Source organism: Eulemur rufifrons, chromosome 6, assembly GCF_041146395.1.
Source record: "Eulemur rufifrons isolate Redbay chromosome 6, OSU_ERuf_1, whole genome shotgun sequence".
Classification (NCBI taxonomy): Eukaryota; Metazoa; Chordata; class Mammalia; order Primates; family Lemuridae; genus Eulemur; species Eulemur rufifrons.
This window is the reverse complement of record NC_090988.1, coordinates 59,137,454-59,164,991: the sequence shown is the minus strand read 5'-3', so window position 1 is coordinate 59,164,991 and position 27,538 is coordinate 59,137,454. Positions and strand designations below refer to the sequence as shown.

The 27,538-nt window shown below is 53.0% G+C and overlaps 1 protein-coding gene across 1 annotated transcript in view; it reads right to left on the bottom strand.

Moving 5' to 3' along the window:
• The window catches only part of TUB (TUB bipartite transcription factor), a 60,566-nt gene that overhangs the window by 10,544 nt on the left and 22,484 nt on the right, over positions 1-27,538 (bottom strand). Inside the window, 2 exon segments of the mRNA XM_069469523.1 lie at positions 476-638; positions 1,060-1,111. Of these exon segments, the coding sequence (XP_069325624.1) occupies positions 476-638; positions 1,060-1,111 (215 nt within the window).

Below are 27,538 nucleotides of genomic sequence, written 5' to 3'. Positions count from 1 at the left end.
CAGGGAGGGAGGAAATGGGTGTTTGTCCCCAGAGACACCAGGTGGTGTGAGGCAGGGTGGTGAGAGACAGATCCTTGCAGGAGGAGGCATACTGGTGGGGAGCAGGCTGTCTACTCTTAGGAGCTGCCTCCTGCCCTCAGCGACATGCTCCAGATAGAAACCTGGACTTTTGAACTCCTGGATCCATAAAATTTTAGCCTCTGACCCCAGCACCTGACTCAGGTGACAGCCTGAGCACACGCAGGAGCCGGAGGGTACAGGTCCCGGCTTCCCTCCACCTGCCCCACTCCGCTGTGCAGCTGGGCTGGAAGCCACACTCAGCCTGGGGAGGGCCACACCCTGACAGGGCCAGCCTCTCCCCTGCCCAGGTTGGAAGCAAGTCCCTGAAGGGCTTCCCAAAGCAGTGCCAGGATGTGGAGCCACCGCACAGGGGTCTCCCAGGCCGGCTGTCCCTGGGGTGGCAGGCAGGGTGTACCTTGGTAGCTGGTGCTGCCGCTGCTGCTGAGGTAGGACTCCACCAAGGGCGCCTGCTCCTCCGACTGCCGGGCCCGCCGGCTCCGGGGCCGCCCATCCGCATTGGCCTGCACCATCAGGGGCTCCTGGCGTTTCTTCTTCTGCTTCTGCTCCAGCAGGGCCCGCTGCGGGGGTACAGGGCAGGCAAAGAGGCTGGCTGACGCGCCGCCTCCACCGGGAGGCATGGGCTCCCAGACGAGGACCAGAGACAGTGCCCTGCTTGTTTGGCTGGGTTCTAGAGGTTGCACCGGGGTCCACCGCCCACTCTGGACCAAGGCCCCGTGTCCTTGGCACCCTGACACTTGGGGTCCAGGAAAGGGAGGCAAAACTCAGCCCACATGGCAGGATCACAGCACAGACACTCAGCCCCTCAACTGTGGTGGTCACCCTGGCTGCCTGCCGGGCAGGAGCCCCATGTACTGGGGCAGAGTTAATGCTGAGCTGGTAAAGAAGAGAGCGTTACCTCTCCTCCTCAGGTGCAGCCCCTTTCCCCATCAGACAGGATCACCCAGGGAAGAGGGCTGGCCTGGCCCCAACCTCACTCACCTGCCGATCAAGCTTCTGCTGCCTCAGGTTGCTGCCCTCGTCATCTAAGACACTGCAGAGGGAGAGAGGGTTATTTGGGGCCTGCCCACGAGGTGCCAGGATGTAGCCTAGAGCTGCGGTCCCCAAACCTGGGCTGCAGAGCTACGCCACCCCCCACCCTCCCGTCCCTGGGGAAAAATTGTCTTCCATGAAACCAGTCCCTAGTGCCAAAAAGGCTGGGGACCACTGGCCTAGAGCCCGCCCCAAGCACACCTGGGTCCCTTAAACTCCTCTCATCGTGGCTCCTGGGACTCACTGAACCCAAATGGTAAAGGGAGGAAGGGTGGGGGCTGCCACCACTTGAGCTTGAGCCGTCACTTCGGGAGCTTGTCTCCTACAAGGATCCCCACTGCCCCAGGGACGTCCCAGCTGGCCTGGCTGAAGTACAGGACAAGATTTTCCCATCAGATCCCTGAGCAGGGCCAGGCTTGACTGAAATCCAGGAGAACCCATCCAGAGGCACCGGTCGCAAGCCAGGTCCAAGGCCAGCCAGGCTTCAACCCAGGGGCCTGCTCCTATGGGGATCTCTGCTTTCCACTCCTTCCATCATTTCTGGAGGAGGCTGAGTCCTCTGGGGCAGACCCTGTGCCCATCCATTCGGAGCAAATGCCTGGCTTTCCACGTGGGCAGAGTGGAGGCGCTAACACTGCCCACTTCCCTTCCCCACTTCAAGAGGACAGAGGGTCCTCCTCATTTGGGAGAGTGATACTAAGAGACCAGCCAGTACCTTAGCACAGGGCTTGGGCTGGGTGGGGATGTCTGCATGGTGGACACAACCCAGCAATGCACAGCCCTGCAACTGGCCACCAGGCCTTCCCTGGCCACAGATATGGCACAGGCAGCACAGAGGACATCAAATCCTTCAACCCCAGAAGTCTTGGAACAGGCAGCCTCATCTAACCCAGACTGGCCCTGCCTCCCAGGAAGGCAGAGCACAAGTCAGGAGCTAGTATTAACTCAAACCACTTAGCTTTCTTGCTAGCCCAAGATACATGCGTGAGTCCTAGGGCCAAATTCTACAAAAGCCAAGGTCAGGACAGCTGCATGGGGTGAAGTTGGAGCCTGAGGATCTGAGCTCTGGGAAGCCCCAGGCTACCCTGGCCCAGTCGTGCCCCTGAACCAGACCCGCGTGTGGACGCTTGCACAGGCAGGCCTGAGTGCATTCGATTTGCTGAGGCCATAACGATGCGTGCGAGTGTATCTCTTGTGTGTGCACACACGCATGCAGACACCTATTTAAGAAGTGGATGTGCTTGCGTGAAGGTGAAAACAGTCTGCGTGCACAGAGAAAGATGAGGTCAAACCGGCCGAGGACAAGGTGATGCCATTTCCACCCACTCCTGACAGCCAGCCCTTTCTAGCTGGAACAATCATTGACCTACATGTCCCTTAATCTGCTTGTATCTCTGAGGGAGACAGCCAGAGGGTGGAAGGAAGTCCCCATATTGCAGAACACCCACCTCCTTGATCACAACCTATGAGGATTATGCGTATGTTTAACAGGCAGCTGTCCTACCCACTTGACATCTGGGAAAGCCTTTCCTGGTAGCCACGGCCTAATCTTCACGTCAGAGGAGCCCCAACTGTGATTGGGGGCTGTGTATAAAACAGCCTCATTCACCGAACCCTCAGCTGCTAAGCACAGGAGAAAACCACTGCTCAACAGACATACTTCTAGGCCTCAGCCTTCCTGAACCAGCCCACGTGCCTAAGAGGGCACAGATGCTTTTGGGCCTTCCTGAGGGCACTGCCAGGACCAGAGGATGGAACCAGCTCCCTAGCAACTTGAGCTGGCTGAGATGGGAAGCATCCCATCGTGGAAGGGACACACCACAGGCTGGAGGGCTGCAGCGAGACTTCTGAAGAAAGGGTTCAGGTACCAGGGCATGCAAGATGCCCGAAGGCCCTGCCAGGCCCGAGAGGCTGCACCTCTCCACTGTCTCGGCAGCTAAGTCACCTGCCTGACTGAAAACAACCAAGGACAAAGCATTTGCTCTAACTTCAAAGGGTCAGACCCAAACCCCACCGTCCACCATGAGCAGCAGTGCATACTCTCTCTCTGCTTCAGGACGTGATGAAAAATGCAGTCTGGGCTGTGCACAATGGCACCCAGCTGACAGGAACAATGGGGTCTGAGCTCCAGCTGTGCTCTGCTTGCCGTGCAAACCTCACAGCCCAGCCGTGTGCCAGTGGCCCGGCCACAGGACCCTCTGTGCGACCTCCACTGTGACAGTGTTGGCTTCCCTTTGTGCCAGCAAGAGAGGCTGCTTCACAACTTACTGGATGTCACAAGAGGGCAGTGCCAGGGACAGGGCAGTCATTGGGCCATCCCCAGCACTGGGCTTGACTGAGCAGGACAAAGAAGATGCCTTCCGTGATGCTGATGCTAATATCTAGACTCATTTAGAAAAGGAGACCTCCAGCTGAGAGGTAAGGCTCACATCAGCAGAGCCACCTCCAGAAATGTGGGGTGACAGTGGCTGCTCAACTGACAAAAGATGTTTCCAGCCTCGGCAGCCTCGCTGCCCAGTGCCCCCTAATGCCCTTACCCATGAAGGGGGTCATATTCCTACCACAGGCCACCGTCCCACTGCTGTGGACCTCCTAGTTACGCCAGGGGCAAGGAGGCTGCTTTCCACGAAAAAACATCACTTCCTCTTCCTCTGTCCCCACCCTCCACTTCCTGACGCAGGAGAATGCTAAGGTGCCACAGGCTTTAGTAACACTGATTACCAGGTAAGATTACAGGCAGGAAGGACTTAACCACCAGCCTTCAGAGGGATGAACACAAGCACCAGGCTTCTGGAAAGAGATTCTAGAAACCTCAGACATCCTGCAAGTACCTAGAGAGCCACTACCAGCTAACTCACCACCGGGCACGCTCAAGTGCACAGAAGGAAAGGTGTGTGGGGTGCGGGGGCGCCGCTGGGGAGGAGCAACATTGCCTGGCTGAGCCAGACCCCTCCAGCAGGGCCTACAACAAATCCGCCGAAATAAGGAGGCTGCGCGGCCCAACACGTGGCATGAAGCAGGTTCCTGGTAAAGCGCAGTGTTTCTAGCAGAGCTGCGAGGGTACAAGGTGGACCACCTCGCGGTGACAAGCTTGTACTAGGTAGGTGTTCCCAGCCAATGACAATGTACCTAAGCGTGCAACAACTCTCCCTGGTGAATAACAGAGTCCCCAGCACACTGCCGCTGCCGTGGAGAACAACGACAAGGATGGCTGTCTCCAGGGAGAGAGGAACCAACTGCTCCCCTCACTTCCAGGCCCAGCCCCTCTCCACCCGCACCCAGATGGCCCTGCCTCCCGGTCCACTCTCGCACCATTCCTAGGGCATTGTCCTTTCTCACCGACACTTCCGCAGCCTGCCTCTTTCTGACGGGCATCTTCTAGGCTGCGCTGAACGATAACCGCGCAGGGAGACAGTAATGGCTTTTTAATGACTCCTGCTCCAATTATGGAATAACTGCCAAGCCCAGACTGCCAGCTGCTGCCCCGCCAGGAGACTCGGACAGGAGACAGAGCACTGATGGATGGGTCTTCCAACTGACCCTGGCGGCTCTTTCATCACCGTCACCTCCTGCCAGGGGCCAGACAGGGAGGCCCAGGAAAGCACCAGCCGCTGGCTCATGAGGGTCAGAGAAACCCAGTCTGCGGTGTGTACCAATCCATCCGCGCTGCCCAGAGCCAACAAGGTGGGACTTCACCTCCCGGGAAGCCAGCCCCTCTGCAGCCACTCACTTTCCCCCGAGTTCCCTCACAGAGAGCTGGGGAGTGACCCACGATAGACAACCAGGGAACGGGGGCACAGGAGCACTTCTCCTGTGGGCTGGAAAAGCCAGACACAGCCTGTTTCCCTCTCTCTTCTTAGACTCCACCTTATATGCTCCAGCTAATCCACCAGTGCTAACTAGGGGCCAGGACAACCTAGGGACAGACTCAACCATCTGGACACACTCTCCATACCCACTGCACCCTCCCTTCTTCCTGCCCTCATTCTTTGCCCTCAGTCACGGTGGCAGCTGCCTCAGCTGGACCCTGGAAATCAGAGAAGTGGGCTGTCAGGAGAAGAAAGGCCATCCAGGGTGTCTGGCTGAAACCCTGTACCCAACGCTAGACTCCCGGCAAGTCCAGATCTGTGGCTCCCGTTGCCTAACAGTTCACCGGACACAGTGGGAAGGGGGCAGCTCCAGAAGGAAGAGGATCACACCGCTCACAGGAGCTCCAGCTCCCAGGATGGGCCATCGCCAGTCCAGCCAGCAGTGCCCAAATTTATCAGGTGCATTAAAACTGCTAAGGGCACTAAGCCCTGAGGTGGTTAATTCAGAACTGCTGCAGAACATGTCCCAGGATCAACCCCCACCTTGCTCGCTCGTCTTTAGAGCAAGTGCCACAGGTGATTCTAATGCTCAGCCATGCACGTGGGACCACGAGCCACAGCTGGTGATCTCTAAGGAACAAAAAGGAAATCGGGGAGCTGTTACAAGGCAACTTTATCCTGTGGGGCCAGGAAAGCCAAGTAGCCACAGGTGAAGCGGCAGCCCCACGTGTCCAGAGCACCTCTGTGCTGAACCCAGCAGCAGAATGGAAGGAGTTGGGAGTCTTGCTTCATGAGCAGGCACAGTGCTCTCCAGAAAGCAAAGCGAGGAAGTGGTGGAAGGCTCCTAACAAGAGCCAAGAGGAGAGGGAACCCAGAGACATGCTTAGGCTCAACCCAAGGAAGAACTTTCTAACAGTCACAGCCATCTGATGGAGGACCATTCAGTAGGGACGCTACAGGAGGCATTCACACAGAACTAGGAAGCCTGTAAGGGCCCCTCCAGCCGGAGATTCTCCCTCTGTGACCCACAGCCATGCTTCTCAAGCAGTGCTCCAGGGGCCCCACGGTGCCAGGAGAGCACTATGTACCTCAGATGTGCTGGGAATCCAGGTGTGGGGCCAGGAAAGCCAAGGAAACTCAAAAGGCTACCTGGAGATGTCACTTGGATTCAAAGAGGTGGACATCTTATCTGTGCTGGGTCACATGGGTGATACGGCCAGAACCAGATAAGGTCCTTGCTCTCAAGGAGTTCATGGCCTGGTGAGGGAAACTCCAGGTAGTGGCCTCGGGACCATGTAGACAAGAGCACTGAGGACAGGGCCAGGCATCAGTCCCACCCCGCATGGTCCTCCAATACACCTGTGGGCCTTCCTGACTCTCAAAGCTCCACCTACAACTTAGAAAAGGTAAAGTCATGCACTGAGGGCATGTAACATTTCTCAACACAAGTAAAGAGAAACTGGTAGAAATGGATATTAGTAGTAGAAAAAAATTAAAGGGAAGAAGGGATTCCAGTTGTTAAATTTTATAAACTAAATGGCTCCCTTCTAAGTCAGAATGGAAGATTAATCCATGATCATTATAAACTGAGCCAAAATTACCCATAAGAAGATTATCACCAATTATCATTGCTTCAAAGAAAATGAGCTGGGCGCAGGGAATGCAAGGTGTAACCATCACAGAGCGGGTAAAATCCCATCGGTAGAGCTAGCAAAAAGTCGGCCAACCCCTCTCCCCCAGACCAATCGTCACATTCCAGTTCTGGCATGCTGTGACATTAGGGAAACCTCATGCCAGTCAGAGCACGTGCACGTGTGCCGCCCCCACCCCCATCAGCAAGTAAAATGCCTTGTCTGTCTTCTGCCCCAGTTTTCTCTGTGATCAGACCGGCATGTGGCTTTGACTGCAATCAGCAGCCCAGTTAATGCCAGAGGCAATTTGAATCTCCTTCTCTTAGCCCAGGTCTCCCATTTTGGAAGTCTGCACCCCAAGTCCAGTGCTTTCCCAGGCTCAGTGCATGCCCAGAAAGACTCCAGCAGGGCAGGACAGGAGGGATCCTGCAACTTCTGCCTACAGTCCACCTCCAGCTAGACACCTACCCTCCTTGAAACAGAACAAGGCAGCAGGGTGACAGAAGGATGGGGAAAGCAAGCAGAGCCGGGCCACGAGTGTGCCACGCTGCTCCTCTGGGCTAGGCTTCCAGGGTGGCAGGATTCTGTGCCGCAGAGCTGAATGTGTGGGCCCAGGAAAGAAACTGGGGGAGGGGTGCAGCGGAGGGTAGTTGGGCCTGGGCTGGGCCAAGTGCCAAATCACTCTGTGCAGGATGCCAGTGCCCTGAGCACTTGATGGAACAGAGTCATTTCCCAGAGACAATTCTACCTCCTTGAGACCACTTTCCCAGGAGCAGGTTTGAGCCATGCCAGTTTGAAGCAGATGTTCTCTGAAGCCCATGCACTTACTCTACAAGTCGCTTTTGTCCTTGGCTCCCTGGAACCATGACCTGGCCTGGCCCAACCTCCAGTATGCCAGATCCTAGATGCACATCATCTCCACAGCCATGAGGGCTGCCCTCCCATCCTCCTCAGAGAGTCTGTGGCCACCACCCTGCCATCTGGACCCCACACGGGTACTTCCACAGCACTGGAGCCCACTCAGCCCACAGGCACCGCCCAGATACCTCTGCTGGGTGGCCAGAAAAGGTTAATGATACTCTGTGGGGCTGCACTGTCTTCTAGAAGGTCTTCAGCACACATGTACCAAGAAAGGCCAAGATACTCCAGAACTACCTGTGTCCCCAGCCTGCATGGCTGCCTGGGGTGGCAGCTCTTCTGGGTCAGCACAGCCCCAGGGCCCTGATGGGAATATCCCCCTGATCCACATGAGACCCTGGGGTGCAAATGCACGTCTCTGCAGGACACCCTACGGGTGACCAGTGTGTGAACATGTGTGGGTGTGGTGCGGCGGGACACAAAATGACCTGGGAAGCCCTGAAGCCCCCACAGGTGCTGACATTAGAGGCAACAACGATTCTCAAGAGAAACCCCGAATTCCCAGATCAGTGACAGGTGCCTATTTGCAGAAGGATCTGCTTTTAACAAGCCTCGGGCGGTTTCAGCTGGTTTCCATTTGGGATGCTTGTCTGGACAGACTCATAAAATAGCTCTGTCAGAATTATTTTCTGTCAGTGACTGATACGCTCCTTCCCAAGAGCAGGCCGTGTTAAAAGGCAGGTCCTGAGAGTCTGGTCCTGCCACCCACCAGCATGAGCACCTAGACTGATGATAACAGTGGGCCTTGGCAATCCAGCACCCTTTTTACACACATGCCTCCCTGGGAGGCCTAGAGACAGCCCCGTAGCCCATGGCAACCAAGGAGCCAATGGGTGGCCAAGGATCTGGCGCTGCCATGGCAATGAGCTCCTTTCCCTGGTAATAGAGAGAATGGAGTAGAGTGGATGGGGAAAGACCTGCACCTGTGTGAGGCCCCAGAGACCACCCCCCCCCACCACAGGTGGGGAAAGCCCCACCATCCTTGGGACAGACCAGTGTCTGGAAGCAGAAGGTGGTGGGCTTGAGTGAGCCTGGGCTCTCAAGGCCTTTTGTGCACCTGAGGGCAGTTGTATGTATTGTGAGCTGGTGTGTGTCCAGGTGCAGACCTGCTAGCAGGCAGATTACTGAATCTCTGAAAGATACTGAGTAGCACTTGTGAGTGGGCAGTGTCAGGTATTCTCAAAATAAAGGATGTGTATTGCACTGATATGCAGGCATGTGTTTGTGTGAGCCCAAGAATTCATGTGTATAGAGATATGGGTGCATTTGTATATGAGCAGCTGTGTGCTCTTGGTTCAGAATAACTGTCTCCACAAATTCATGCTTTGAGGGTGTGAACGGGCCAAGAGGAGCACCTTCGGCCCAATGCGCGGACGTCCTGTGGGTGCATGCGTGCAGATGTATGGGTGCGTGCGCGCAGGCCATTCAGGCGTGTGCCTGGGGTGCTGGGCCTAGGAGGGGGCTCACAGCAGTATGCGCTCCCTCCCCAGATGGCCACATGGTGCTGCTGGATCCAGCAAGGCCCACACAGGTCCCTTCCAGCAACCCTGGCAGATAAGGGGGTGGAGCAGGGCAGGCGGGTTCGGTCCAGTCCGCAGGAGCCCTCAAAGTTGAGGTAGGAAAGACTGGCGCCTCCCATCCGCGCCCCCAGTGTTGGGATAGGTGGAAAGAGTATAGGTGCCCTGCACCTAGGCAGGGTATCCTCCGCCCCCCGCCAGCCCTACGTCCCAAGTTGGGGGTGGCAGGCGTCCCTGGCCCGGCACCGTCGACCCTGCCCCATGCCCTTGGCCTTGGAGGTGCGGTGGTCTGGGCCTGCCCCCGAGTTGAAGAGAAGGTGGGGGCCCGCGTACCTGTAGGGAATCCAGTCGGAATGCGGCTTGGAAGTCATGTCTCTCGGGGGCGGGGCGGCGGCTGCGGCTCTGGAGGATCGGGCCCGTGGGGGCCGGCGCGGGGGCCCTGCTCAGCTCCCCGGCCGCCCCGGGCCGCATCCTCCCGGGCCGGGGCGCTGGGCCCCGCCGAGGCCCGCGCTGCACGCCAGGGCCCCGGCCGCGGCTGCCTGCGCTGCGCGGCGCGATGGGCGAAGCGGCGGGAGTGCGCGGGGCCGCGGCTGGCGTGCACGCGCGTGGAGGCGGGGAAGGCCGGCCCGCACCGCCCGGCGCCCCTTCTAGCGCCGAGGGCGGGAGCGCTGCGTGGCAGCGGCCGCCCGCCCCTGCTCCCTCGCCCCGCCCCGCGCGGCGGAGACCCCACCCCCAGGCCCGCGCGGGGCCCCCGCCCCCTTCCCCGAAATCGCGGGGTCAGCGCTCCAGCGGCACCGCGGCGCGGGCGCCCACCTTCGGCTAATAGCCCCGCTGCCACCAGGCGGGTCCCCACTCTGAGCCTCAGTTTCTTTCTCTGTGAAACGGGGATGATTCAAACCCCTGCCTACCCACCTGGCCTACCGATCTCGGCTAAGGGATGGGAAATAGCTGCTCGGATGGGGCGGGGGCGGGGACAGGGGGCAGGGAGCGCGGTGGAGGAGGAACTCGCTTTTGCAGGAACAGGTCCCAGGGAACCTCCAGGCCAGGGTTTGGAGGCTGGTCTTCCCCGCATCGCTCCCCACCCCCCACACCCGCCCAGCCCCTCACCTTCTGTCTGGTTTTAGTAAAGGAGGTGTTTCTCAGCAGGGCGTCCTTCCTCTCTAAGTTGTGTCAGTCAGGGGATGGGTACTATTTACTGCGTTCCCAGCTTACGAAATTTCTAGTATTTAATCTCCACAAGAGCCTTGAGAGACGAATATTTTTTCCCTATTTCCCAGAGAATAAAGTCTCAGGAATGCTAAGATGCCCAAGGACACAAAGCTAGGAAGCCATGGAGCTGAAGTTGTTCCAGGATCTCTCTGTCCTCCAAAGTCTTTTCTAGGGGCTGCAATTAATGGGAGGCAAACACCTCTCAACAAGGATCACCTGAAGGTCTCCGTGTGCTGATGAGGTCCCGGCTGAGACTAGGACCAGCAAGCCGTGGCCAGGGGCCTGTGAGTGCGGAGCAGGTGCTCAGGGAGGGGTCTGCGGCGGGGCACAGTCCTCACACTGCACGTGGGTGTCCTCGTGTGCCCCCTGGATTCAGCGGCGCCAGGGATGCCAGATGAATGTCCGTGCAGGGATCCTCTGGTGCTAAATAGGCCGCGCGGCTGCTGACTGTGCAGGAGGAGTGTGACAACAGCCAGGTGGACTGAGGGAAGGCCCCGTCCTGCAGCCCTGGGGCCACAGCCAGGACCGCCCCCCAACCCAGAACTCTGGGAGCATTTGCTGAGCATCAGGAGCTGTGTTAGGTGTCATGTATATAACTTGTTTAATCCTCACGACCATCCTAGGAGGCAGGTGCCATTTTCATAGCCATTTTACAGTGGAGGAAACTGAGGCACAGAGAAGAAAAGGAGCTTGCCCATGTCACATAGCTGGTCAATGGTGAAGCTAGCACTCACACACAATTGGTCTCGGCCCACAGTCCTTACGCTCAGCCTCCTTCCTACCTATGGCAGTTCATACAGTGCACACACGCACACCCCAGCCTCTCTCTCCAGGCTTCCGGAGCATAGAACATCTCTGTCTGGCACAGTATCGATGCTCTGCGAACACTGTGACCTTTGATTATTAGTCAACCTCCAAGAGCTATCACTGTCACTGGGGACAGAGAACAGACAAAATAAATCACCTGGGAGTGGGGTGCAGGGGGCAGAAGGCAGAGCTGTTTCTTTGCCTGCTGGGATGTTTGGCCTGAACCTCTGTTTTCACTCATGTCAGGCTCCCAGGAAGGGCCGCAGAAGACGAGTCCTTACCTTGGAGGCCACAGAAGAGCAGCAAAGCACTGCCCCAGAGGCCTCTGTTCTTAGGACAGAACCTTGCCTAGAAGCAAGAGGCCAGAGGCTTTGGACCCCTGGAGGCCCCGCCCTCCAGGCCACCTCTCCCAGAGTTGCAGTTAGCACCTACTGTCAGAGATGACTGGAGCCTAGAAGACTTTCCCTTCAAGAATTTGAGGCTGTTTTTTCCCCCTTTATTCCCAAATTATCTGACACCTTAAAGCAATCAGATATAGTTGGAAAGTCTCAGGAGCCTGGAGTAATTGAATCTATTAAATAGACACTTTAGACTCTGTCCTAAGGGAGCCAAATCTGGAGGTAGAGTGATGTGCCGGAAGTTTTCCATATCTCTTCCTGCAGAGGCGGGTATGTGCATGGGATGGGGGGAAACTGTGCCAGTGTCCGCATGAATGTGTGTGTGTGACTGCACGTGGGTGTGTGTTCACATGGGATGTGTCGGGGGCGGAGTGAGACTGAGTGCCAGTGTACGCCTCAGTGTGTGTGAGTGTGTGTGAGAGAGATGGCCCTGCAGTCTGAACAGGTCTGCACAAGAACATTTGTTGGATGGTGTGTTTATGTGTGTGCAAGGGGAGGACATGTGTGCTTCTATGAGCGTTCACACTTGACTCAAAACTTGTAATGGGTTTTTCCGCTCAGATGGCTTCCTTGGTTGACATTTTAACTTTATGTCCCTGGCTTCCATCAAAAAGTGACTCCAGAAAGTCATATGACGTATATTGTACTAGGCCAAGTTTAAAAATTACATTTTTACAACTGCACTATACAGTGACCCTTGAAGAAGGGCCTAAGCTTCACAAATTTAGCACCAGGAACAAGGTTATCTCAGCTGAAACACTGCCACACAGCAGTCCCAACAGGACGTGCTCACCACCTGCCCACATCCTACAAGGATAAGTTATTTGCTCTAAATTTACATTTTCCCTGCTGCATTTTAGGCATTTTCAAACAAGGTGATGGTTCGTGATGAGAGTGGAGAAATGCATGGGGGCCCTCACATCTGCCACCTGAGCTTAGGGGCCCCAGGGCAAGCCCCCCTCAGCAGGATGAGTTTACCCAGAGAAGAAGGTTAGCATTTTGGCACCTTGCCACTTCCAACGTGGAGTCTTATCTTTTCTATACCTAATGTAATGGTTTCATTGAGTGTGGGCCACCTCTAGTCAATTTTGGAAGCAAAGTAATATGAATAATAAATGAAAATTCAGATTGGGCCCTGCCTGGTGGCTTGGCATTGTGACCTTGCAGGCTGAGGACAGCAATTCAAGTCAACCAAACATCAACACGACCGGACTAGACTCAGGGGCAGCGCTGCTCCCAGGGAGCTTTCAGTCTGGCAGGGGAGGTGGGAAGTGACTGTACCCAGCGCTAAGACACTGGTTTATACTACAGGTGGACAAAGTATGGGGGGTGAGGGGACGCAGGGGAGGGGCAGTCAGTGGGACTGAAGGAGGAAGGTCAAGTTAGGACAAGCCTGTCCTGAGAGGGGGAAAAGGATGACAGTTAAGGTGAGACTTGAAGGATGAATAGGATTTTGACAGGCTGATAAGAAAGCAAGGGAACAGTTACTGATATTCTACAATTGACCAGGCACTGTGCTAGGGTCTTGTACAAAAGGGCATTCCAATAGGGAGATGACAGGAGAAAAGTCATTATTTCATGGAGACATGAGAGTATGTGCCCAGTGCACTTGAAAATCAAGGTGTGAACCAGCGTGGTCATGCAGGTGAGTGGTTTGGGGTGGCAGGAGATGGACCTAGAAAGCTAAGGTAGGAGCAGATCATATGTCACCTGAACATCAGGCTAGGGAGTTTAGATTTTATCCTATGGCCAATGGGAAACCACTACAGAGTTTTAATCCAAGAATAACCTGCCCAGATGTAACCTTTAGAGAGATATAATTGGCAGCAAAAGGGAGGACAGAGGGAGGGAGACAAGGCTAGCGTATTGAAAACTGCAGATGGCTATTGGGGAAGTCTGGACAGAGATGAGCAGACCCTAAAACAGAGTCCGGTACCTTTTCAGAGCTGTCAGGTGGACATCATAGCAAGACGGTAGCATAAGTACACATAAGTACACTGTAGGTGGCCAGATAGCACCCTGACACCCTAATTCTCATTTAGATAACTGCAGAATATACAAATATCATTCCTCCATTGTTGATGATTAAAGTGGGATAAGTAGGCTGACAGTGTCTTTGAAAAAATGTAGGGTAACCACTAGTAAAATTAAAAACAATATGTCTATTTTTCAAATCACTGCTGAAGATAATAGTGAAATCTACAAACACACAAAAAAGTATAATATACAGGAAACATAAAGCTCAGAAGGCATAAAACTGTGGTCCCCAACCCCCGGGCTGTGGACAGGTATGGTCCCTGGCCTGTTAGGAACTGGGCCGCATACCAGGAGGTGAGCTGCAGGGGAGCAAGGAAGCTTCATCGGTATTTACAGCCGCTCCCCATCGCTCAAATCACAGCCTGAGCTCCGCCTGCTGTCAGAACGGCGGTGGCATTAGATTCTGCATTATGGTGAGTTGTATAATTATTTCATTATACATTACCATGTAATAATAATAGAAATAAAGTGCACAATGAATGTAATGTGCTTGAATCATCCTGAACCTCCCACCCCCACCCAGGTCCATGGAAAAACTGTCTTCGATGAAACTGGTTCCTGATGCCAAAAAGGTTGGCAACCATTGGCATAAAACAGAGTAATAGGTATAAAACCAGATATAATGGTTATGAAGAGAATGTAAATAGAGAGCCCGTGAGCTTGGATCATACACAACTATCATTGTCGAGTGCATGCTCTATGCCAGGCACTCCTCTGTGTCTCATTAAAACAGATATGGACAATGGGATGATGAAACGAAACTCTTCCAGTCTATACCCCAGTTAGGGCTCTGAATGGACAGACGCCACATTCCAAAGCAAAGTGGGAGATACCTTTTGGGAAAGAGGTAGTAGAAACTGTGTCTGTACTGTTAGCCGACACCCGTCTCCTTCTACACAAAATATGACAGAGGCTGAATAAAAGGGATTTGGGGGGTTTAGGAAGATATTTAGAGGCCTTGGGGTCCAGTGAGCCCTAATAAGTGGGAGGGGTGAAAAGTACTATTACCTTCACCCCAAATCTGGAGAGTGGGGCTTTAGAGAGACCCCTAGAAGAGCATCATATGTGGCCACAATGGTCTTGGGGCCACGGTGGACAAAACCACAGAGACAAATCCAGAGAGAGACCTGCTGCTCCCAGGTTTGCAGGGCAGAGGACACATGGGTGTTTCCTGTGGACGGATGTGGGTCTCAGCATGGAAGCCAGGCCAAGAGGGCTCCCTTGTGGGAGGAGGGGACACTGAGGGAAGAGGTGGGCCCAGGCTTCCCAGGGCTTGAGAAAGGAACGTAGGACCAGCTCTGGGGAGAGAGTATCACCCACATCAAGGGAGGTACAGGAAGAGATCTCAGAGATGGGGTGGTCTCCACAAACCCATAAACACACCCCAGTGTGAGACAGGGCCCAGAGAATGTGACACCAGCTTATCAGAACATTGCCATTGAAGAACTTTCCCACCCCTCTCCTCTCCCTCCTCCCTCCATCCTCCTTGGACCATTGACAGAGTCAGAACTGTTGTTTGCAAGCTAGACCCTCTCCCCACAGGCAGCTGGCCTACAGCAGACTGTGCTGGGCAAAAGGAATTGGTGTAACACTGAAATTTAAAGAGTTTTTTATTACAATAGACAGGATGCATTAATTACTGACAAGACAACATTTGATTACCTGAAAATGGCCACAAAAGTCAGGAGACTTACCCTAAATTTCATCTAATTTTAGGGGGAAAAAACAGCCCCACAGAGTATATTTAAAGAGACCATGGGAGACAAAAATAAAGCTTGCTTTATGATTACATCTCCTGAGTCATGCCTGTTCAACCTTACAGTTACACACGCTTCTCTCATTTAATCCTCACAGCAACCCTGTAAGGTAGGAATTATGATTATACCCATTTTACAGATGAAGCAACAAAAGTTATATATAACCTGCTCAAAGTCACACAGATAATAAGTGATAGAGTTCAAATTCAAACTCAGGCAGCTGAAAGTTCTAGAGCAAACAGAACTACCTTCCTCTAGAGAAAACCAATGATGAGAGCCTTAGCCCTTTGACTCATTAATTCCTGTCCTAGAAATCTAGCCAAAGGAAATATACAATGAAGTCAAAAGTTTATGCACAAAGGCATTCATCGAAGTGTTATTGCTAATAGGGGAGATTGGCTGGGGGAGGAAACAAAATGTCTATCAGTTGGGACTTGGTTAAGTAAATACTTCCATGTTCACAGGATGGATCACTAAGCATCCTTTACAGGGAATTTTTAATGACAGAGTAACAGATTTGTGAGATGAGATATAATATTTTAGGGAAGTAAAATGCCCTATAAAAGAGCTCCACCAGCAGGTGCATAAATAATCTCACAAAAAGTTGCTCAGGGCGAAAGAGACACCGTCTAGTGTCATCAGCTATGCCACCTTAGGGACCACATGCTCCCTTCCAGGTGGCCTCCTCCTTCCAGGTGCTCAGGACTCTTCTCAGCTCCAGCTTTGACTCCTGAGACCTCCTAGCGACCCCTGATCAGCACAAACAACATCCCCACCCTCATGGCTAGGGGAGACAGACAATAAACACACACTGTCAGCACACAACAGATTTGGTAAATAAATCGTATTTTTAACGCCACGCGGGTTGACGTATCCTTAGTCACCTAGTGCAACATGATATGTTACTAAGATGATACCCAAGTGAGCACACGCTAATGGCTGCTGCACGAGAAATGTCTGCAATTCTTAGCCTGGTTATTTATCTTGGAGGAGGGCAGGGGAAATGTGGGAATGATGCTGAACTTTAATATTACTACCTGCTCTTTACCCATTTTGCGGCACTTGCTGAGCATTTTCTGGGCAGGGAGACCCAAGGCTGAAGGACAGTGTCCCTGACCTGGGGAGCTTCTGTTCCCAGCAAGTCCCAGCACACATCCCCGCAGGGCGGCTGAGCCCAGCCGTCCCCAGAGTAGAGGTTAAGGTTAGAAATAGAAAGAGGTTTCTGAGGCTGAGCACTCAGGCCCCTGTGCTCAGCTTCTAGGAGGGGTTTGTTTTACCAGCATTATTGGATTTGCAGATAGGCAACAAGGAATTAAGTTGATCAAGAAGAGAGGGAGAGAGCTCTCATTTGTTCATAACACAAGATTTATCTAGCAGAGCCCTCTCCTTTGTCAAACAGAGAGCCATTTCCTTTATATCCTCCAGCAAAGAACATTTTATTTTGTAACCTTTCAGAAAAGCCTATGAGTTTGTGTTTCTGACCTGTTTTTTCCCCTCGTCTAAGAAAACCATAGTTATTCAAACTGTGAAATGCATTTTAAACAATCCTACTCTGAATTCACAAACCAATTTCTCTAGCAAGAGGAATCGGTTCCTGAAACGCAATTTAAACTATTTGAAAAGTTTATTGCCCCCAACACACCATCTTTTTGTTCCATGGCCTTCCCTTTTGCTGCTGTTGATTCATAAATATCAAACTCTAAAGCCACCAGGTTGCTGAAGAAGCAGAGTCCTGAAAGGTAGTGTTATGGGATGCAAGCCAAGCCGTGTTGACTCTAGCTCAGTTTGCCTGACTCTATAATTGGCTATAAAACTTCCAAGACCTACAGAAGCAGCGGGTATAGAGGAGAGAGCACCAGTGCCAGGTTCTAGTCCTGGATCTCTTGCTAATGTGCTGTGTGCCCTCCAATGAGTATGTCTCCTCTCTGTGCCTCATGAAAATCAGAGAGTAGGATAATCTCTAAGGCTCATTCCAGCACTAACTTTCTCTGGTATTTTGACTCTTTACAGCAGGGCTGTTAGGAGACAAAAGAAGATGATTATAATTTGCTCGACTCTGAAATAACGCGAGAATTCTGTTTTTTTTTTAATTTTAGAATTCTCGTATTTTATAAAAAGAAACACACAGCAGTGAATACACAGAAGACTTAGTCAAGAATGCTGAATTCTTGTCCTTTCTGTGCCGCTAACTCACTGGGTGACCAGGGACCACTGTCCTAGGCTTGCTTCCGTTTCCTCATCTGTTAAGTGGAGAAATTGTGTGCACCTTGCCTACTGCACAGGGTGTGAGAGGCTGAACTGAGAGAAGGAACGTGAGCCTGCGAACACTGTGTCGAAAATGCAAAGCATCACAGAGATGTGACAACATTTAGTAATTAGAGCTCCCACTCAGTGAGCCCTCACTGGGGCCGGCACTGTGCTGAGCGCTAACTCGTATTATCTCATTGATTGCTCACAGCAACCCTGAGGAGCTATTAGACAGAAGGAAGCATAAGCGCTGTGGGTGGTCACAGCAGCCAGGATTTACTCAGCCTCACCAAGGCTGTGCCACTGGGCCTCTGCCCATCGCAGATGAGGATGAGAACAGGTGGCCCCAGTGACTGCTGCCCTGCCTGGGCTCTAGGAGGGAGGGAGGGTCAATTCCCCCTCAGCATCTCTCTCTGAGATGAGCTCTGGCACCTGCAGAGGCAAAGTGCAGCTCCCTTCTAGACCTCCTCGGGTGAGACAGCGCCCAGGGCTGGTGGGCTGGGTGGTGCAGTACCCACCTCTGCCTCTGTCCAGCTCCTGGCTCCTATGGATCTCTCTGTGCCCCTCCCCCTGCCTCCCGGTCCCATCACAGCCTCCTGGCTCTTCATGTCTTTGTGTGCTTTGCTCTCACCACCCTCCCTGCTGCTGCAGAGCCGCCCCTTCCTGCCCCTCCACCCTGAGGCTGGCAGGGAGTGGGTGCCCTGGGGACAGGGGCTCAGCTTGGCAGATGAGGCCCTTGGATTCTGACCTGGACTCCTCATGCCCGTTGGCCCTGTCCCACCCTCATATTTGTGAAGACTTCTGGGGTCTTCCTGGAGACAGGCAAGCTGGGCAGCCCTCAGAATGGGCATCAGAAGTCTCTCTTCCCCCACAGCAGGGGCCTTGGGGGCACTGGCCGTGTGTTCCTCTAGCTCAGGTCACCCTCTGCCCTGCCCAGACTCCTGACCACTGCCCTGAACACTCCCCAGGTCTCTATGTTGTATCCCAGCTCCCCGTCTAGCACCTCAGCCTGTCTGAGCTATGCTACCTCTTTCTCTGGCTCAACCCAACCTATTCCAAACTGTGTCCCACCCCACCTTCTTGGCTCTGACAGACTTTGGGATTCTCTCTTGTCCCTCACAATTGACCAGACATTTGCTGCTGGCATTGGTCAACATCCTCACTTGATCTGAAGATGCCGTTAGTGTCCTGGATGTTGGGAATCCTGAGTTTTAGATCTAAGTCCCTGGCCTCCTATGTGACCAGAGACAAACCTCTTTCTAGTTTTCTTGGCCTCAATGTATCAATCTATACAATGAGGGGGTTGGATTAGATAATGTCAGAGTCTCCCAATATCACTAAATTTCCACGATCAAGAGCCCCATCTGACAATTTACATTAAAATGACATGCATACCTCACCCCCTTCCCCTACTGCCCTGGGAGAGCAGAGAATACTCAGACCAGAAAAGGCATGATGAGCCTCTGCTCACCCCTCACCCAGTCACACACCCATAAAATAGACGGGAAGTGTAGGATGCACCCTGGCAAGTGGGTCTGAAGTCCCTCCCTCCCTCTCTGTGAAAAAGAGTACAGCTGATAAGCACTTAGGAACAATCCAATGGAAAGTAAACAAGTCCTAGAAAAACTCCAAAGGGCCAAAAAATATGTGGAAAAACTGCTATCTTGATATCTCCCCCTCCCTCCCCCTCCCACAATATCCAATCCATCCCCAGGTCCTGGTAGTTTTAAATCCTCAGTGTCTCCTCCATAGGGCCCCTTCTCACCACCTCCAATGCCACCACCCTCATCCATAGGGCCGTCATCTGTGATAACTTCTGGGGCTTCAGGGTGGGCTCTGGAACCAGATCTGCTGGTTTCAGACCAGGCTGTGCTGTGAACTACCTGTGTACGCCTTGCGTTGTCCTGGGGACTTAATAGTTAATATACGTAAACCACTTAAAACAGGCAGTATGAGTTAGCTGTCGTTATATAATGATCTGCACCCCCTTTCCCCCCGGCCCCCCTGCAGTCTGTTCTCACATGGCAGTGAGAGTGATCTTTTCATAATGCAAATCTATCCTTGCATCTGCTGCTTAAAATCCTTCACTCCCTTTGCTCGCAGACTAAAAATGTTAAACGTTCCTACAAAAGAGATCAATTTCCTGTTCTGCAGCCATACTGGTCTGCTTTGAGACAAGCCGAGCTCTCTCCACCACGGCAGATTCCTGGGCCTGGAATCCACCTCCCATCCCACCCTCCCAGGCCCAGGCCTAGGGCTGAGCTGGAGGTTGTGGCTCAGTGAGGATGGAGGGGGCCCAGCTGCTTGTATTTCTTTAAGGTTCCTGAGGGGGGCATTGACAAACAGTCACTAGTCTACTATATTAGAAAGGAGGACCCATGATTTATATTATTGTAAGTGAAATACTGTACTGGAACCCAAGAAGACTTAAGGGGCATCAATGAGAAAACCATCAGAATCAGAAAGTTCAGTAAAATTGCCAAATAAAAATGTGAAAAGAAAATAGTAACGTTTCCACATAAAATAACAATCATTTACAAAACGAAAATGAAAAAGATATCTCGTTTACCAGGGCAAGACTATGTGTGAAAAGTTTTAAAATAATATTAACGAGACTTGTGATCCATATGAAATTAGAAAATGCAATTACGATTTATAAAAAGAGCTTGAATAAATGGAGATTCCTAATGTATTTCTGCATGATAAGAAGACTATTTTAAAGACAGTAATTCTTCCTAAATATGACTTTGGTTCAAAGGGAAATTCCAAGGGGATTCTGAAACTTGATAAAGCACAGGGATTTCTTCAGCTTCCCTTGGGTGGGATCTAGGGAAAGGAGGGAGAGCTCCACAACTGTCTGTGAACGCGCGGCCTGCGACGAGAAAGCCAAAGTGGCCACGGGGATTTGCTGGCAAGTGTCGATCACCAGCACCAGCTACATCCATGCTGCAGGGCAGCGCGTCTACACTGCAGCATCCTGCCCTACATCCCAGAATGGCAGGTTCCTACATTTTGTCTCCCAAAGCAGTTGGGTCTGTGCTATAATTAGGTGTCCACTCTGTACCTCAAGTGAGTGTTTTTAGGACTAAAAAGTGGTAAGTAAGTGGTAAGTTGTTGCTTTTGAGGTGACGTCTGTGGGGGAGTGGGCAGTGTGGGGCAGCTCGGCAACGGGAGCACGGGGCGGAGACACACTCTGCAGCAAGCCTGGGCCCTTGCTCCAGAGGTGGCAGTGCCGCAGGGCAAGGCGGTGCTAGTTCAGAGGACACATGAACCCAGACCTGCCCCCCTAGATTTCTCATCCTAAACAGGAAGCTGCCGAGCGGCTCCAGTCTCGGGCACAGCCCAGTCCCTGAGTGATCACCAGCATCATCTCAATCCGCCTGCAGGAGCACGCCTGCGCCGTGCAGGCGTCCTGCCCCACCCAGGACAGCAGCTTAGGAGGCAGCGAGGAAAGCAGGGGGTGGTCAGGGAGGTGGTGCCACTACTTCCTTTTTTGCTTATTTCACTCAACCAATGGGCCTCGTTTCCAGTTTCAGAACCACGAGTCAAGAGTGCCCAATTCAACTGACCTGTGTCGATGCCCAGGGCAAGGGCAGCCTGGGATAAACATTCCCCTGCCCCTAATTCCTCTAGATAACCCTGGTATAGATTATATGGAAGAAAAAAACCCAGGTAAGAAGAGCAAAGAAAATTCTGATAATGATGGTTAATGAGAAGAAGACCAGTCCCACTAGATATTAAAGTATACAGCTGCAACAACTGGAACAGTTTGGTGATGGACATGAATCTCATAGGAAACTTCAATGAAGAAAATAGGCAACCTTAGGGCCGGGTGCAGTGGCTCACGCCTGTAATCCTAGCACTCTGGGAGGCCGAGGCGGGCGGATCGCTGGAGCTCAGGAGTTCGAGACCAGCCTTAGCAAGAGCGAGACCCCGTCTCTACTAAAAATAGAAAAAAATTATCTGGCCAACTAAAAATATATATAGAAAAAATTAGCCGGGCATGGTGGCGCATGCCTGTAGTCCCAGCTACTCGGGAGGCTGAGGCAGTAGGATTGCTTGAGTCCAGGAGTTTGAAGTTGCTGTGAGCTAGGCTGACGCCACAGCACTCACTCTAGCCCGGGCAACAGAGCAAGACTCTGTCTCAAAAAAAAAAAAAAAAGAAAGAAAATAAACAACCCAGAAATATACTGTCTAAGAACTTAATTTCTCCATAAGAATTTAAATGTTAATTACAAAAAAAAAATACTAAAAAAAAGAGTGTGAAATTGTTATGACAAAAGTGTAAAAGAAAGTGTTATGTGGTTATCTAGAAGGAGAGGAGAGGTTCCAGAGCTCTGAGACTGTGGGCTGATTTTTCAGGGTAAGCAATTGTTATTGTAGTAGATAGTTTATGTAGAGAAAGAGCAAGGAAAAGATGGCTGATTCAGCAAGGCAGAAAGTACACTGGGCTAGAAGCCAGGGGTCTGAATTCTAGCCACAACTTCTCACTGCTGAGTGATCTGGGCTAGGTCTTTCTCCTTTCTGGGCCTCAGTCCAACATTTCAAAGGCAAAGGATTAGCACAGATTAGTCTTCTGGGATTCCACAATTCAGAAATCATTCCCCATTACTGCTTTCTACAACAGGACTAGATGTGAGCACAGAAAAAAACCCCAGACCTTTCCTGCCCCAAATCTCCAAGCCACACTGTAGGCCAGCTCTGCTCATTTCAGCACTGAGGCTGCTCTGCACCCAGCCCTGTTTGTCACCAGGACCCAGAGATTCCTAAGACCCAGCGCCACACCACCCGTGAAGTTCACAGGTTAGTGGAGGGTGCAGATGGACACAGACGCAACAAATGCCAATCCCCGGCAGTGTGAAGTCAGCCCTGAAGTCAGCCCGCTGGAGGTGTTGGTACCTGGGGACACAGCGGAGAGAGCACAGGAGTCTGGCGGGGGCCAGGCAGGGCTCTGCAGCAGAAGCGGCATTCGAGATGGGTATGGAAGGACACAGAGTTCACAAAGTTAGATGGAGCGGGGAGCCATCGGAGGCAGGAAGCACATCTGGAGCTTAGCAAGAGGATCAGGGGATCGGTAAGGAGATGGAAATTCAGGGAGTCCCTACTATGGGAGGAAGCTGAGGCTGAGGCTCAGGGGACGGTGTAGAGTAGGGGAGGAGTGGGTTGACAGCAAAGACATGAGTGTGTGGCTGTAGAAATCAGGAGAATGTAAGCTCTCGGGCAGGCGTTTTCACCGCTTTGCTCCTTGCTGTATCCCCAGTGCCTAGGACAGTGCCTGGAACAAAGCAGCTGAATGAATAAATGAGGATAATTCTTCCTGTCATGCACTCTAAATATTTTCTTACACACAAAATAATAGCGGTAGCTAACATTTATTAAATGCTTACCATGTGCCCGGCACTGTGCTGAAAGCTGCACGTTTAGCTTGTAACCCAGGCCCGTAGGGCCCCCTGCAGGTGCTCTCCTTGACACTGTCTGGACAAGAAAGGAAACTGGGAAACAGCTGGGCAATTTCCCAGCTTGTGCCAGCTCCCAAGTGCTCAGTAGAGAAAGGCTGTTATTAAATCTTGCTGGAGGAAGGGGGAGCCAGAAGCATGAGCTGGAGAAGCAGGACCTAGTTAGTCACAGACTCATGAGGTAAGGCCATCGACACACCAGTCTCGCAAGGCCGCACGCTGGAGGAATGGGAGCAGATCAGGAGGGGAAGGAGAGCCGGCTGGACCAGAAGGTCAGAATGGATGTCACAAACGGAGAGGGCGGAGCCCAGCTGTGCACAGTGATGGCTGCACGTGTGCACACGTGTGTGAGTTTAGGGGAGGGAGTGGGTTGCACTGGTCCAATTAATCTAGAAGCTGAGCTGCTATGCCAGCTCTGCTCCTGGGCTCACCAGAGAGCATGCTGCCCCTTCCTCCACCTCCACATCCACCGCCCCACTCCCCAGCCCAAGGCCCTCTTGGCCTGGGCTGGAGGCCTCCCTGGGCCTATACATACGCTCAACCCTGCTCTCAGTACTAGAAGAGGCAAAAGGAAGGACACTGGCCTTTGATGAACAAAAACTATTCATGCTGAGCACTTTCACGTGTTTTCTCTTTTAATCTTCTCAACTGCCCTCTAAGGTAGGTAAGACTATCCCCATTTTACAGAAGAGAAAGCTGAGGACAGGGAGAACTGAGGCCACACAGTAAGGTACCGTGCCAGGATCAGAACAGGTCTATCTTAATCTGAGCTCTATACTTCTACTGTACCAAACCACCTCTCAACTCTGTCTAGCTGCCATCTGAGGGGCCTGGGGACCCACCATGTCTCCTCTGTTCATTTCCACCTGCCTCAGTCCAATCCAGGAATGAGAGGCAAAGGGGATTTGCTTCCTTCCCAAGCCTGGAGGACCCTGGTGGGCCCAAGACACCTGTTACTCAGCAACATGCAAGCTTCACCCTTAGCCTGATGGCCATGATCCTGGCTTGCTCCCTGCAGACAGGAGCCCTGTCCAAGTCCAGGTGGTGGTCTAGAATGCTGCTTCCCTGGCCAGCACCTGCCAATTCTCCTCCAAGAAGCCAGGCCCTGTTGTCTGTACCATGTGTTGGCACTGTGTCCTGCCCTCCCCTCAGCAGCCTGACCCTAAGACCTCCTTGGTCACACAAGTCACTCTACTGCTCTGTCCTACCCAAATATCCTTGAGTGTCCATATCTGTCTATTTGTTCTCAAGTGTGCTGAGTTCTTTGACACCATAATTTAAGCTGCTGACTTCACACCCTATGCTAGTTCCTTCTGCCCCACCAGCCACGTCTGCCCTGACTTACTCTCCTCCCTCATCTGGCCGGACTGTCCTGAGATCCCAGGAGGCCCTGTGGCCCTGCCTGAAACAGCCATGGCACCTGTTTCCATCACTGGGTCTTGTGCCGGTGAACCTCACTGTCTTGAGTCCCTGATATCACTGATGAGCACCCCAGGTCATTATCTGCAGACTAATGACTGAGGTCAATGCTCCCTAACACCCTCCTCATCCACTGTCAAGATAGGAGGGCCCAGACCTCGACAAATGTTACTGACCTTACCCAGGCCGGCCTCTCTAGCACTATCAGGATAAACTCAGCACAGCTCTCTCCTGGTCATTAGGACCAACAGGCAGGTGTACTACATGCCCCAAATCTGGTTTATCTCCATGGCCACAGTCACAGCACATAGGGTAATCTCGGCACCCAGAAGGCCACACCTGGGGGAGGTGGCTGTGCAGTCCCCCAGGAGATCAGGCATAGCTCATTGAGCTGGGGACAAGCATGGGGCCGTGAGTTTTCCCTGTCCCCTTCATCTCAGTCTTCTCCCAGGGAGAAGTGATGCTGTTTTGAAACCACATGTACCACTCAGCCTCTGAGCATTGGAGCTGAGGCCCTGGGGTGCATGCTGGCCTACTGCTGGGACGCTGAGGACTAAGTCTAGAAACTCAGAGCTATTTGTCTCCCAGCCCTGATCCAGCTCTTTGACTCAGGACTGATCCCAACATAATCCCTGCAGGACAAACAATGCCCATCATGTTCCCAAGGCCCTTCAGAGAATGTCCAGCAACACACATGAAAACACTCTGATGGCACCACTCCTGACCAACATGGCAAGATGAGAAAAAAGAAAATAAATAGAACAGCTTCAAGCAAATAAAAAATGATGAACCTTGATACTGGAGAGCTGTCCACAATTGCCATGATAATTGGTGTCATGGTCAAGGAGCTCAGTATTTCTGGAGAACTGTAGTGACATGTGACAAGAACTATAAAATCGTCCATGCCCTCTGACCTAGTAATTCCACTTGGGGAATGCTTCCCAGTAAAACACTAAGAAAGTAATTTGTACAGAGATATTCATAGCCACGATATTTATAATAGCAAGAAATTGGAAGGAGCCCAAAGGTTCAGCACTTGGGGATTGAGTAAGCAAACTGGGTCGAGTGAACATCGGGGATGCTCTGCGGGTGGGAGGTGTGGACAAGCGCAGTCTCGGGCGAAGTGAATGCGCGTCCCTGGGCCGGCGAGACTGGAAATAAACCCACTCAGATGGCCTCGGACTCCAGCTTCAACCGTGGAAATGAATGTACCGGCAGTTACTTTGTGTTGCCTTCATGTTAATTCAGTTAAGTCCGTAAACTTCATGTCAATTATGAGGGCTTTAAAGGTCATTTTATTTATTTCTAAAGGTCATGTTGAATTAACTGGAGTCTTTTTTTAAGAAGACATTTAAAATGCGAACAAGGAACTCCGTGGAGATTTCATGACTCTCCCTGGGCGTGCTCATCTTCCGGGAGTCCCCTCTAACATCTAATCTCTCTTTCTTCCTGGCTGTGCCAGAGGAGCTGCAGTCAGCCAGCGGCTGGACAGGGGCAGTGAGGGGGTGGACTCGGGTGATCGGGGCCCTGAGACAGTCTCAGTCGGCCCAGACACCGTGATGCCACAGTCCCCTCTCCTGATGCTCCGTCCCTCCCCTTCCTGAGCCTTCCCTTCCCCAGGGCCCGCTCCATGCACCATGCTTTCTCTCTTATGTTCAGTGTCTCCCTCACATGAGGGTCCCGATGCCCTGAACAGCTTCCAGAGCTGAAGTATGAGCATCTGATCACGGCCCAGCAGGCAGAGGCCTGCAGTCAGACTGGCCCAGGGTAGGCGAACCCCCAGAGCAATGGTTTCCTCACCCAGCTAGCTACAGCTCATCAGAATCACCTGGGAGCTTTAAAACACAGATTCCTGGGCCCTGCCCTAGACTTTTCGGGGGTGGGGCCTGGGGATATGTATGTTTAAAACACTCCCAGGGGTTCTCATGATGCGAATCATTGTTCTAGAGCCTTTGATGCCCAAGAAAGAAGTCATGAGCTTGCCTTCCTGGTTCCTCAGTGCAGAGGGCTCTTATTTTGAGCCAAAAGCCAGCTTGCAGCCAGCGGTCATGGCAGAGACCACATCTGTTCACGTGTACACTCACACACACACAACCTTCGAGGGAAGGCCCCACCCCAGGCCCCTGAGAGTGCCTGGGCTGCCCAGTTCCCTAGAGGCTGAGAGCCAGCCTCTGCCTAGGCCCAAGCATTTGTGTCTCCCTGGGACTGTAGCCTCCCAAGCTCTCTGGGCTCCCCCACTGCCTGCTGTAGGGTCTCCTGCAGCAGGTGCCTCTTGGTCTATGCCCGCCGTCCCAGGTGGGGCAGTGGGGGCCTGTGGCCCCACCCACCCAGGCCATACTTACGGAGTCATTTTATAAAGCTGCATCCTCCTCTCAAACAGCGACCCTCCCCAGGCCCAGGGCCATACCCCGGCCACTGGTGTGGCCTGGGCAGACTCGGTCTCACCGCCCCCTGTCTCCACGACACTCTTCAGCTTCACATTGGCGCTTGAGTCCCCCAGCCTGTTGTCAGGAAACACCGAGAGTCGAGAGTTGTCCCCCTGCCCCAGCTAACCCCCCTGCCAAGGGAGAACTGGCTGAAGCCTCCATGGTCCCAAGGAACCACGAGAGCAGAGGGAGGAGGAGCAGGGAGGGACTCCAGGGACAGGGGCTCTCCCCAGGGGTTTCACAGCAACCCTATCTGAGATGCTGAGGTGACAGAGAGGAGGCCACTTCTTCTGAGAGCCCCTCCAAAACTGTTCCTGACATAGCAAGAGAGCTGGGCGACCCTGGAGCTCCCTAAAAACACTATCTTTGAGCCTGGGATCCTGGGGCCCAGTGTGGCTTTATTTGGGGGATCTGGATCCCTCATGGGGTAGTGGCAGGGGCTGGACAAGTCCCAGGCAATGGGAGGGTCCAGTGCATCTGGGACATGAGCTCAGGCTGAAAGGGCAGAGAGCAACGAAGCATGACCTCTGGGCCCCCTCAGCTGACTGCCCTCACCCTACTCCCACACCACAGGGTCCTGGACAGCTGCCCCCTCCCTACGCAAAGGCCCCGCCCTGCAGCAGGGGAGCAAAGCATCGGCCTCTCTGGGATCTGAAGTCACACAGACTTGAGGGGCCCTATTGTCCCTGCAGAGGTGCTGGCAGGGCATTGCAGCTGCCATCCTGAGGCCTCCTCCCTCCCCATGGCACACGCCCCCACCCACTGCGCTCAGCCCAGGCTTGGTCAGTCTTCTGACA